This window comes from Neolamprologus multifasciatus, chromosome 20 (assembly GCF_963576455.1).
Source record: "Neolamprologus multifasciatus chromosome 20, fNeoMul1.2, whole genome shotgun sequence".
NCBI classification, from domain to species: domain Eukaryota; kingdom Metazoa; phylum Chordata; class Actinopteri; order Cichliformes; family Cichlidae; genus Neolamprologus; species Neolamprologus multifasciatus.
In genome coordinates this window covers 35586785-35600170 of record NC_140458.1, presented here as the reverse complement: position 1 = coordinate 35600170, position 13386 = coordinate 35586785, and the positions used below count along the sequence as shown (strand labels likewise).

General features: G+C 42.1%; 2 protein-coding genes across 2 annotated transcripts; both read right to left on the bottom strand.

Annotated features, from left to right (window-relative positions):
- Positions 1-240: 240 nt before the first annotated feature.
- tktb (transketolase b) lies at positions 241-8300 on the bottom strand. Its single transcript, XM_085144988.1, has 14 exons — positions 8047-8300; positions 6102-6219; positions 5900-6013; positions 5691-5788; positions 5180-5371; positions 4913-5040; positions 4625-4821; positions 2589-2753; positions 2118-2274; positions 1906-2036; positions 1733-1816; positions 1537-1633; positions 1289-1408; positions 241-1065 (listed from the first exon to the last, which is right to left on the bottom strand). Exons 1-14 carry the CDS (start codon positions 8151-8153, stop codon positions 893-895), a joined length of 1881 nt encoding a protein of 626 aa, XP_085001114.1. The 5' UTR covers positions 8154-8300; the 3' UTR covers positions 241-892.
- A 577-nt stretch (positions 8301-8877) lies between these two features.
- On the bottom strand, positions 8878-13364 carry lrrc23 (leucine rich repeat containing 23). Its single transcript, XM_085144994.1, has 8 exons — positions 13146-13364; positions 11449-11558; positions 11239-11359; positions 10997-11138; positions 10578-10708; positions 10324-10460; positions 9217-9418; positions 8878-9138 (listed from the first exon to the last, which is right to left on the bottom strand). The coding sequence occupies exons 1-8, from the start codon at positions 13224-13226 to the stop codon at positions 9106-9108; spliced, it is 957 nt and encodes a 318-aa protein (XP_085001120.1). The 5' UTR covers positions 13227-13364; the 3' UTR covers positions 8878-9105.
- Between the last annotated feature and the right edge of the window lie 22 nt (positions 13365-13386).

Genomic DNA, 13386 nt, shown 5'->3' with positions numbered 1-13386 from the left:
AAATCATCATTTTGATCCTTTAACTTCATTACTACACCAGTTCATTTTTCATGGATTCTGTGTGTGTGTGTGTGTGTGTGTGTGTGTGTGTGTGTGTGTGTGTGTGTGTGTGTGTGTGTGTGTGTGTGTGTGTGTGTGTGTGTGTGTGATTTTTAACCAGTGGAAACTTTCATTGTTGACATTTGCGACTGCTGGTCCACACTTCAGCCTCGCTGATATAAATAAACGCACACAAACAGCTTTGGGAGAATTATTTTTAATTCAACACTACAGCAGTGACAGCATCTCTGTGACCTTAAGCGCTGGAAATGTTGAGCGACACCCGTGTGGTCCGGAAACATTATTGGATGTTTAAAAACGGAATAGCCAAGCACTGAAGGCAGTTACTGAACGCAATTACAAAAGTAATCTAGTAAATTATGACGAGCAGTAACAGCGCTTCTTATAGAAGAGGTTTGACTACCAGCTGAGTGAGGACAATAGGAACGCTTCCAGGAATGTGAAAGTACTGATGGTTGGAGCCACAGATGTTGAAGCCCATCCATCACGAGGACACATTATGTATGACGGGCTTTTCATCTATCAGCGTAACACTTTACAGTACTCAGTGATGCTGTTAACTGTGCACCTTACAAGACTCTGGAAACATGTATAACAGCAAACAGCAGAACCCATCTGGAGGCAGGGATACTAAAAGGTGCACATAGGGGAGGAGCATCAGCACTACAGGCTATGACCGCACTGCACTTGTCTCTGATATTAATACAGGGTTAACACAGCTCAAGTAGCAACTGAAAGTTAGGTTTTCCATGGTTGTGCCTGGTAGCTGCAAGTTTGTTGTGATTTAGAAAAAAAAAACCGAGAAGGGAAAATGAAGAATGAAGTGCAGTTCTTAGTTTGCGAAGGTCTGAGTCACAGCTTCAGCAATATACTTAGCACTGATGCCAAAGATGTCCAGAAGCTCTTGAGGCTTTCCGCTGCGGGGAACACCGGTCACGGCCAGACGCGTCACAACAATACCAGGCTCACCTCCCACTGCTGACAGCACTGCTTCACCAAGACCACCTGGACAAAGGAATGAATGCATAAAGGTGATGTTGGCATTTCTTTTAAACGACAACACAGCCAAAGGAAAAGAGCAAATAATGATATGATGCTCCTTTATTCAAGTTGTTTTTTAAAACCAAACCCATCTAACATCTAGGAGCCATAGTTGTTGCCTCCATAAGAAGATCCCTGCCCTTTCAAACGTGCTCTCAGTATGCACAGACTCATGAACTTAACCTACCCTCCTTGTAGTGGTCCTCCACAGTGATGATCTGTCCCCGTGTTGCTCGAGCACTGGCCAGAATGGTAGCAGCATCCAGGGGCTTGATGGTGAACGGGTCAATCACACGGATGTTCTTTCCTATAAGAATGCATAAGGAAATTAATTTACAGGTTTATAGAGGCTACAGTGGTTCACTGGCCAGTTGAGGCCCTGTGTGTCCTCATAACAATAGCAGCACGTGTCAACTAGAGGGCAGTGTGGGTCACCTTTAGCAGCCAGCGTATCAGCAGCAGCAAGGGCCTCGTGCAGAGTGACACCAGCTCCAATGACAGTCACCTGGTCATCATCAGACTGGCGAACCACCTGACCACAGAGATATTATAGATGTATAAACATTTTTGGGGGTGGGCATTTTGGTATGAAGACTGACTGCATTAGATTTATAACGATTAAAAAAGTTACCTTGGCTACACCCACTTCAAACTTCTCCTCTGGGGAGTAGATGACTGCAGTGGCTGGTCTGCTTGTACGGATGAAACATATACCCTGGAAATGGAAAGTGCATTACAATATATGAGCTGCTCTCCAACAGGATGAAGACACCTTGGACAAGCTACCACCAGGTGGCCACCAACCTTCGTGTTGGATGACAGTTCAACAGCTCTCTCTGTGGACACGGCGTCACTGGGGTAAAACACGGTACATGTTGGGATGGCGCGGAACATGGCCAAGTCCTCGAGCGCCATCTGGGACGGACCGTCCTCACCTGAAGCCAGAATACAATGAGTCGAAGACAGACACTCACACCTGCACCGCTCAATAGAAATCCAGTAGAGGAAAAGCTTACCGATGGAGACGCCGCAGTGAGACCCTACCAGGTTGACGTTCGTCTGAGAGATGGCTCCCATACGAATCTGGTCATAGGCCCTGGAGAAAAATGCTGCAAATGTGCTGGCAAATGCAACAGTGCGGTCACGGCTGGCGCAGCCAATAGCCACTCCCACCTGCGGTAGTAAGGAGAGACATCAGCAACAGTTTAGTTTAAAATGACAGTGGATGTGGTTGGTAAGGGTCTAAGTGCAAAGTCAGCTGGGCACAAATGAGAAGCAGCAGAGAGGACAGATCATCATGTGTGAATGTTTAGCAACAGATTAGACCCAGTTGGAGCAGATTATAATATTGAAGAGCAAACCAAGTACTCGTCTTTCATAACTGTTACAGGATTAATAGGTTGACTAATAGTTAGCAGCACGGTTAAAACAGACCACGAATGAGGGAAGGGCACATAAATCAGCCTGAGCACTGAAGGATAGTTTACCATATTCTGTTCAGCGATGAAACACTCGATGTAGCGATCAGGGAAGGCTTTCTTGAAGGTCTCTGAGAAAGTAGAGTTTTTGGTGTCTCCGTCGAGTGCCACCACTCTCTGGCTTGCCTGGCCCAGTTTTTTCAGCGCCACACCGTACGCCTGCCTCGTTGCCATCTAACAGAAAATACAATAGAGGTTAAGCAACAAACAGCCTTGATTGCTATGCTTAGCTGTATCCACTTTAACACTCATGTGAAAAAGAACCTTTACCAACATGATGAGCAGTCCAGCACAATATTCTGCAGTCACAATAATTCACACACATCAGTTTTGAAATCGTGTTCATTTCAGACAGCATCACCCCCGCAGTTAGCAAAAGCTGCAAAAAGCAAACTGCATCCGATGTTTCACAGGTTCATGTGTGGAAGATTTACTTCTAGCTGAACAAAGTTGTAATGCTGTAAAAACTGGTGCAGCCTCTTTATAACATAGGAACAAAAATGTAAACGGTTTTCACGATCATTCAAAATCATAATGACAGTTAAAACGTGCTTAATCTTCCAGCTCTGACATGTGTGGGGATATAAAACAAACACAATCCTTCACAGTAGGGGTGGGGAAAAAATGGATACTGTGTAGCATGGTGATATTTTGTTTCTAATAATGTATGGATACAGGGACAGCAGAAATCGATATTTTGTTACAAGAAGGTTTTTGTGCTCTGACTTCAGAGCATGTTGATCCTTTTTCTGAGCAAGAATCCTGACATTCCTTCACTGTCCAAATGTGTTTAATAAACATGACAGTTTACTTATTTTAATTTAAGACATGTTTTATTTTAATTAAGTTTAAAACTTTTTTATTTAATGTAAAATTATATTTTGTTTTAATTTACTTTCAAATTCTTCAGTTGCTGAAGGGGCTGCATAGTTTTCATAAACTGCATAGTTCAGAATAGCTATAATTGTACCAGATGGTTGATTCAGTTAAGTTGGACTAGACTGTAATACAAACCGTTCAGTTTGTCAACAATCAAACTGAAATGAGAGAAAGACTGAGTGTGAGACTTTGATATTAGAGAAAATGATGATTGATAAAGTTTACCTTTATGTACAGAATCTGAATATCGCAAAATATTTTAAAAATTGCAATAATATCGTATCGTGCGTTAAGTATTGTGATAATATCATATCGTGGGATGTATGGTGATTCCCACCTCTACTTCACAGTGTAATATAAAACAGCACACTGGGATTCTGACAGTCATTTAAGCCCTGTACACACCGTCTGTACAAATACTGCATGTGCACTTCAAAGGTATTTGAGGTTAACGTTGCACAATACTGCACATGATGCCATTACTAGATAACTGCAGAGTGGGGGTCATGTTAGCAGCACCAGTCTTCTCTTATTCCAGGTTATTGTGGATATGCACTCTTTAGTTAAGCCATAATAATCTGACCCAGCCCAGATTCACCAGTTTCTTTCTAGGTTAAAATAGTGCCAAACTGCTCTAATTTCACAATTCTGGTTTACAACAGCTCAGTAAAGTCTCAGCAAATTCTACATTAAATTGTGAAGAATTTGTTTAACCTTTTAGTTTCTGGTGTCCACTAACCAGAGTGGTAAACTTTAAACTAGTTTTCTAATCAACTACATCCCTAGATAAGAAAAGTTTGCTAGTCAATACTGATGTCCGTGTCTCTGCTGTATCTGCAGGTAAACACTGCAAAGTTTCTCAGTATCTTTAACCTAGCAGGAGTCTGCATGTGGCTGAGCAGACAAAAAGCAAAGGAAAGTTAAATTATATTTAATTTATTATATAAAGACCCTTAAGTGTGGACAAGTGTTCCAGGTGGTGTTTTTGTGCCATATTAGTGATGAAACAAAGCCACCACTCATGCTAAATAACATTCATGCTGACAGCTGTATCGGTAAACTTTAAACTGCTGACCACTCAGTGTTGAGTGACTTTGGACCCATTACTCCAAAAGATCCCAAACTCAAAAACTAAAAACTAGACAAACAAGCAACTCTGAAGCTACCTTGTCTCCCTTCTTGTATTCTGGAGGTGAAGGCAGTGAGATGGGGCTAAGGTCAGCTGGCGCTGTATCCTCATTGGGCAGATCAGGGCAGAGCGTTTTGTTGGGCACCTGGATCTGTGACTGCAGATCTTTCAGGATTTCATCCACCCGGTCCTTGGGGATCGGCTTTCCATGCCAGTTCTCCAAATCCTCAATACCTACAGTTAAGTGGCAAATAAGTCATGTTTAAAATTCAGAGAACAGTTCTAACTAGATACAGTAAATAAGCACAAAGTTGTTCACACCAACCTTTGAGGCCTCTGCCCTTGAATGTCTTGGCAACAATGCAGGTCGGTTTGCCTTTGACCTGCTGAGCCTGCCAGAAAGCTTTGCACAGCTCCTCCACATCATGTCCATCCACAACATACGTGTTCCACCTGCACACATAGAACGTTATTAACATCTGAACATGTCTGTAGACCATGAAAGAGCAGATACAGGGAAAGACAAATAATACAGTCAAGTTTGGACAGTTTGTTTCTGCAGGTTATGAGACAAAATAAATGACGTGCTGACCCAAAGGCTTCACAACGTTTGCGGTAGATCTCCATGTCGTGCTTCAGAGGCGCGGGCTCACTCTGACCAAGCCGATTAACATCCAGGATCGCCACCAGGTTGTCCAGCTGGTAGTGGGAACCAAAGGCCATGGCCTCCCAAACTGAGCCCTCTGAGCACTCGCCATCTCCCAGCATGCAGTACACACGGTAACTACAACACAGCCAGTTAATAACAGACATGAGAACTTCCATAATATCTACTTTGAGAATTTTTCTGTTGCTGCAGTGCAACAGATTATGCTTCACAACAACAACAACAGTAACAGGATTTCACCACTGCAGAAACGTCCTAGTTAGACTAAATACGACTGCTTTTAAGTGGTCTTGAGCAAATGTGAGTATAAAGCATCCACTTTAGATTAACACCACACACTGACAACTGTGCAAGAATGTTTCAGGTAAGCCTGTGCAAGTTTTAAAGAAATGTTTGATAGTCTTATGATTTGACACTGATACATAAACACACTGACCTGGATTTGTCAAAGTGTTTGCCGGTATAGGCCATCCCACATGCAGCCCCAAGACCCTGTCCCAGAGATCCAGTAGCTACATCAACAAATTCCAATTTCTGTGTTTGAAAAGAAGGAAAGTTTTACATCATACAGAGAGTGGCTTGCACACAATTTTGTCTTTTTCTTCCAAATAAAAAACAGAATGGGTCTCAAGATTCCCGACTCACTGGGGTGGGGTGTCCCTCCAAGTCAGAATCAATCTTACGCAGGTTAACCAGCTCAGACTCTTTCACAAAACCTGCCTCTGCCCAGGCAGCGTACAGGACAGGTGCAGCATGACCCTGGCAATAAGAAGGAGAGCGTCAACAGAGCTCAGGTTTGCTGACCAAATACAGAGCAATTAATCTCAATTAAAGGATATGCACCTACCTTTGAGAGAACAAAGCGGTCGTTACACTGATTGCGAGGATCATCCGTTTTGTAGCGCATGGCGTGGAAAAAGAGCACGGACATGAGCTCCGCTGCACTGCAACATGATGTGGGATGACTGGAGAGAGAGAACAGAAAAGCTGCTGTGACAGTATAAATGCCAACAAGTTAGAAAGAAAAGAAACTCCAGCCAAAGTGCATAAACATGCATGTGTTGCTGCACTAAAATAGAACAAAAAACACAAAAACAAACGCTCAGTTTTAGTTTTACAAGACACAGCAAACATTTAATATGCCAAACGATGATGCTCTTTAGCACAAGTCATATATTGTTAATTGTTATATATTTTTAGCCCATCACTGCCTCAGGAAGGCAGCCAGGTTACCACACTTCAGAGGAAAAACGATCTTGTGAAACTGTTAGTTGCTACACAGTCGTCGAGTACTGTAACCATTTAGAAACTCCACATTGCCCAACACATCTCAGCTTCCCGGTGCAGGTTAAATCACATATCAACCATGCTTGGAACAAATGAGCCAATCTGAACAAACATCATTAAAATAACTCAACGCTCCGTTTACCACGTGTTCTTCTGTTGAGAGACAACCTGCTGAGAAATGAAGGACAGTCAGAAAAACCACAAGGAAAAGAGGCACAAGTGTAACTTTCTTTGACTGTTGAGGAACAATGCTCCTCAAGGAGTCCTTTGTTTAAAAGGGATATAATCTTTATAAAGCCCTCATAGTACAGTTAGAATAAACTCCTGCATTTCCTTGTCAAGAAACAAAAGGAAACAGGTTAGTCAACTGTCCATCAAGGCTGCATTTGAGATTATGAAAAAGAAATAAAAAAAATTGCACAATGCAGCCAACTGGCTGAGGGATAATTGTAAGAGAATCGAGCACAAACTAAAGCATCTGGCCAGGTGACTGACATAAATAAAGCTGAGGGTTTTTACTGCCTCTTTGATTCCAACATCCACTTTTCTGTCTCAGATTTGATGTTATGAAGCAAGACATGCGACTCTAAGCTTTAGTCTGCTCACACAAGTCTAAACAAAGTGTTGTGATGTATGTGAAATGTAGTAGATGACTTGATTAGCGCCAACACAAACTACGGTTTGAGTTTTGGATATTGTAACCCTTGTATAGATCCATTTGCTCTCTAAAGTGAACATTAACAGAGCAAAGGGCGCTCACACTAATCCCTATAAGCTACACCCTCGTCAACTCCTACTTCCCGCTTGGACTCGAATCAACCTATTGGGTTACTTCCCGACAGTGACGCGGAAGATATCAGCGATAGCTCAAAAAGACAATTCTGGCATTCTGGGAACGCCAATATTTATGATAAAGTATTACCACAACCCCCTTCCCAACAGCCATTTCCCAGATTTACCATACTTTACGCAGATATCCTCAAGCTGGCGATGTGACCGACTAAGAGCCAGCAGCAAAACTCAGCCTCAAACCAACCAAGAGATCCATCCTTTCCTATCATCATGTGATTTCTGTTAGCTAGTAAACGCCTGTTGATGTTAATAACCACTTGACTTAAAGTGTTATAAGCATGTATGCTAGGCTAGAGTGCCTAAGAGTCTAGCTACCAGTAAATAAGGCCGTCATTAATTTAGAAAAAACTAAACAAACACTGTTAGCATATGGTAGCCTTAGCAATAGCTGTAGGCTCGGCTACCCTCAAGTCACAGCGTAACTTATAAAAACGTTTCGCAGAGCAGTCGCAGAACATTAGGTAGCAAACCTGCTGCTAGCGGTTTGCCGTGGCTCGGAAACCGCGTGAATTTAATCTGCAGCACGTGCAACCAGGCCCACAGGTAGTGCACGCCTTCGCCCCAGTAACCTTATAGCACATACTATATGTTTTTAATTGTATGCAGGATTTATTTAATATTCCCGCTAATGTTTGCAACTCTGAACAACTTACCCTGAGTTAGAGGCGCATGTTGCCTTGATGGAGTTGATCCTGAGCTTGTTAGCGACGTCCTTCAGTCCTTGCAGAGTCTTTTCATCGGGTTTGTGGTAGCTAGTCATGGTTTCTGGACGTATGGTCGTCTGCTTCAGGTGGTAATCGTGGTTAATTCAGTGCGAAGCTGCTTCCCCGGTGTCGTCGTGTCAACGCTGGGCCACTGAGCTGCTAGCTGCCCGGTGTTAAGTACAGGAGAGGAGGGGGAGATGTCGCACAGGACGGGTTTTGTTTCCTCGAACAGCCACGCCCACCAAATCTAACCATTGGAGGGAGAGTGGCGGTTCAAGCCGCCCTCGTCAGTCCCTCTCAGCGTGTTCAAGATACAAATCTGATGTTGCTTCATTAAAATCAGTACATTTCCAAAATAACAGTAACAAAAACGTGGACCCCTATTCTATGGAAAATACAGGTATCCACAAGTGGAGCTGCACTGATGTGCGAACAGCTACCGCTTTCTTAACTTACTATGTATGTTTCTTCAAGTGGGACGTTAACGTCCTGGTTATATTTATGGAATGATGATGGTTTGTTTAAATGCCAGTCAAACAAACGCAGGATCTGATTCCGAAATCAGGCCCATAAAGTCACTGTCCCCTTAAGACTGTAGCTGGATGGCTGCCAACAAGGAAGCCGCCGGCAGATTTTGCTCTCTCATCCTTACTCAGGGAAACACACGGAGTCTGTCTAATACCACCGTCTATGAACAACACAGGGTACTAAGGCACAAGTTACAAGAGTCACTTCAGTTTGCATCAGTTGTCATTTTTGCATCTAGACACATCAGAAATAAACATTTTCTAAAACTTTATTGTTTAAAAATAGCTCAGCTGTAACAACGAGTGTATGGAAATGAAAAACACTATTTGTGCAAAGTCATGGATGATTGAGCTAATGTATCAAACATAGAGTACTTCATACAGAGGTGTATTTGGTTATTCATCAACAGACAGCAGGTCTGCCATTTTAAACAAATGAAGTCAGTCCAACGCTTCCCCATTCTGGCCATAGTTACACATCTTATTGTGCATACATTTCCTCTTCTTGAAGTTCCTGAAATTACACAATGTCACTAAATCAAAAGGGTGAAAAATAAAACCAAAAATAAAAAAATATTTTGTTTTTTGTTACCCTGATTCTTTCCCAGGCTTCAACTCTCTCCTCGGGGACGACAGGACTTTTGTCGAGTCTTTCCAGCTGTGGCACTACTGTCAGCACATTTATCCGGTATTCGGAATTTTCCGCGACTGGGTTCCCAGAGAGAACCAACACGCGAAGGCTTTGTGACAGAAAGCCGATGTATCGTAGAGCAGCATCTGTGATTGCATTGCCTCTAAGGGAGAAAGAAGATAAATTATGGGATTAATATCATGTTTGGTTTTTTACTGACTGGATTATTGGAAGCGTTATTATGACTGATCTTTATTGTTACAACACATTGCAGTCATGTGAAAAATAAAGTTATCCATAGGACTTTATGCAGGGCTGTGAAAAACTAAGTACAACATAACTGCTTCCATTGGGATTGAGAGGGTAAGTAGCAGCCAAGAGCTACTACTCAAATTGCACTTGATTCCCTGAGTTGATTAATTTGTGACAAAAAAGAATGATCAAGTACAGCTTCATTGGAAGTGTTGGCAAGAAAAAGTCTGTTCCTTCTAAAAAACAAAACTTGGCAACACGGCTTAGATTTGCAAAGCTGCATTGAACAAACCGGAAGACTTGTGAAACAATGTCCTTTGGAAAGACATGACAAAAGTGAAAATGTTTGCCTGTAATGCACAGCACTATTTGTGGTGAAAACCAAACATAACTTATTAGGACAAACACCTCAGGTCAACTGTCCATCATGGTGGTGGAGAATGATGATTTGGGCCTGTTTTGCAGCCATAGGACCTGGGCACCTTGCAATCATTGGGTGAAACACCAACATATTTTAGGACAACAGTCCCAAGCACAGCAGCAAATCTACAACAGAATGTCTGGAAAAGAAAATGTTGCAATGTCCCAGTCAAAGTCAAGACTTCAGTCTCAGTGAAATGCTTTGACAGAACCTTAAGAGAGATGTTCATAAACAAATGCCCCCAAACCCCAACGAACTGAAGCAATGTTGTAAAGAAGTGAACCAAAGTTCCTCCACAATGTAAGAGACTGAATAGGTCATACACAATTACTTCAAGTTACATCTAGTTACTTAGTTTCTCACAGGACTGAAGTTTTCCATGTGACTGCATGCACCTGGCATTGAGGTACTGAAGACACTTCATGCTGGGACTGAGGCCGTCGAGCGACTCTAGCTGATTGTCTCGAAGGTGAAGTGTGGTGAGGCGCTCTAACTTCTCCAAACCCTCAAGACGTTTGATAGCATTTTGGGCCTGGACAGAAAGTAAGACTAGTCACAAGCAACCAGGTACCTGGTTTATTACATGGGGATTAGTGTAGTGGTATCAATCATGTCTGTGTTAATAACCAAACCAAGACACTTTGTGTACCAGATACAATTGCTGGAGATGTGGAAGGTTGATGCCATCAGTGGTTTCCAATTGATTTCCCCTCAACTCCAGAGTTACCAGATTTGCAAAACTGCCGTACTGGAAACCATTAAGCCTCTGAATATGGTTACCTGCGAACAAGGTTTGTTGGCATCTTTAGTTAAGTCAAATATTGCTTTTAACAGTGATAACGTGGAATAGTAAATTTCCATCTTTTTGCAGGAACAACTATTTATATCAAATAACAGTGACAATATCTTTCGCTTAACGTATTTTATTATACTTGCAAGACAACTTCTGCGGCTTGGATAAGTATTAACTATTAACTGTTTCTTACTTGACTGACCTTGCCGTAGAGATCGCCAGATTAGCTGAATAAATTCATTCCACTTTACCTGATGTAAAACCAATAAACCAACCTGTAAGATTGAGGCTTTCCAAGGCAGGCCCAACGAGGCCATCTACATCAGTTAGCTGATTCATTGCTATACTCAGCCACTGCAGGTAGGTCAGTTGAGCAAACGGTTGCTCTTTGAAGCACATCACAGAATTATTGTTGACCTACAAAAGACGAATTACATTAAATAAACGTAATTAAAGGGATTCTTACTGACAGCCACAAAGATGTCCTTAACTAAATGTATAAGGAATTTCTTCTTGCCTGGAGCCAAAGAAGCTGGGTCAGAGATGACAAAGGAGAAAGATCAGTGAGGTGGTTGTTGGATAAATCCAGAAAACGTATGTGAATATAACTGCTGATTGCAGCTATATCCTCCAGTCCTCTAAGGGTGAAGAAAACTGGTCTGAATCAGAAGAAACTCGTTCAAGTTAACAGAACAGTTTTGCCCTGCGGGCATCTTTCTCTAATTACCTTTTCTGAAGGTTCAGCTTGACAAATGCGTGTGCTAATCCATTTCCTGTTCGGCAAAGCAATGACAGCCCTTGACTTATGATTTCTTGGGTTAAATGTTGAACTTCTACCTGTACAAAAATGAGATATAAATGAAAGGCTTGTGGCTTCAACACAGAATCGACAAAAGTACTACAACTTTATTTTATTCAAAACACAAAATGAATGACAGCTTAAATTGCACAATGATAAACCAATGACAGCAAGTTATCACGTAAGGTACAGGTCAGGCTTGCCGCTTTGTTCAGTACACCTGTTCAACCGCTCATTAGGGTAAGTATCTAATCAGCCAATCAAATGGCACCAACTCAATGTGTTTAGGCATACATAGAGAGTTAAGACAACCCAGTCAGTGGCTGAAACGACCCAGTGAAACTGGGCACAGGATTGGGGAAGAAAACTGACATTGAATGTGGCACGGTTCTTGGTGCCAGGCAGGCTGGTTTGAGTATTTTAGAAACTGCTGATCTACCAGGATTTTCCCACACAAACATTTCTAGGGTTTACAGAGAGTAGTCCAAAAAAGAGAAAATATCCAGTGAGCAAAAATTTCTTGTTGACCTCAGAGGTCAGAGAAGAATGGCCAGACTGCTTTGAGTTGGCAACGGTAACTCAAATAATCACTCATGACAACCAAAATATACAGAAGAGCATTTTTGAATGCATCACATGTTGAACCTTGAAGAGGATGGGCAGCAGCAGCAGACCACACTGAGTTCCACTCCTGTCACCTGCGAGTAAGAAACTGAATCTAAATTCACACAAAACATTGGAAAATGTTGAGTCTTGATTTCTGCTACAACATTGAATGATAGGGTCAGAAATTGGTGTAAACAACATGAAAGCATGGATTCAGTCTCTCTTGTATCAACAGTCATTGCTGACAGTAGCTCTCTCTTCATGTACTCATCTGCTACTGGGTGCTTTCGTGTAGATGGCGTGCAATGTCACAAAGCTCATATAATTTCAGACTGGTCCCTTGAAGATGAGTCCAATAAAGCACCTTGGCGTGTACAATCATGGATGTGCAGCTGACAAATTTGCAGCAACTGTGTGATGCTGTCATATCAATATATCAACCAAAATCTGTGAGGAATGTTTCCAACACTGTGTTGACCCAATGCCACACAGAATTAACATTCAAAAGTCTTCTCTTCACCAAGGTATATAGTAATGGACCAACAAATTACTAGCCACTGATTTGACCGTTTTGCCAAAACAGTTTCCCGGATAAACCTACCGTCAGAAAAATAAATAAATTAAGATCTTCATTGATAAACGTTTTTATTCTAAGACTAGGCTTAATCCATGTTAGTGAAACCGCCATCAGAGGGCCACTCCCAAGGCTCAAACTGTCACTAATTAGTCAACAACTAGAATTTAAACGTGGAAGAGCTTCAAAACCACTTGTAGGAGTACTTTACAACAAGCTGGGCCTCTTTTGGAAACTAGTGACCAGAAAATACCCTGTGTAGGGGGTTAAATGGTGCACACACACGAGTAAACAGACGAGCTCCAACTTTATCAGACATTACCTTGTTTGGGTAATCAGGGGGAGGCACGTGATTCATACCAGATTAACAGCACAGAGATATCCGCTAACATGTACGAGTTAGCTGTAAATATGCTCGGCAGATGCCCCCCATTTACTTTCATACCTTCTCATCTTCGGCTTCTTTAAGGTGTTCTTCTCCTCCTTCCACATCCGATAATACTGGGTCTTCGTCAAAGTCAGACATCCCGATTAGTAAACTTTATAATTTGACTAGTTACAAACCAGCTGAAGAGCGGATTAGAGAACTGCAACAGGATTTCCAACCAGCTAACTTGCTTATTTTAGCTAGCTATCTATTTACAGTGTTTAGCGTTGTACATTTATGTTAGAACTGCCAACACATG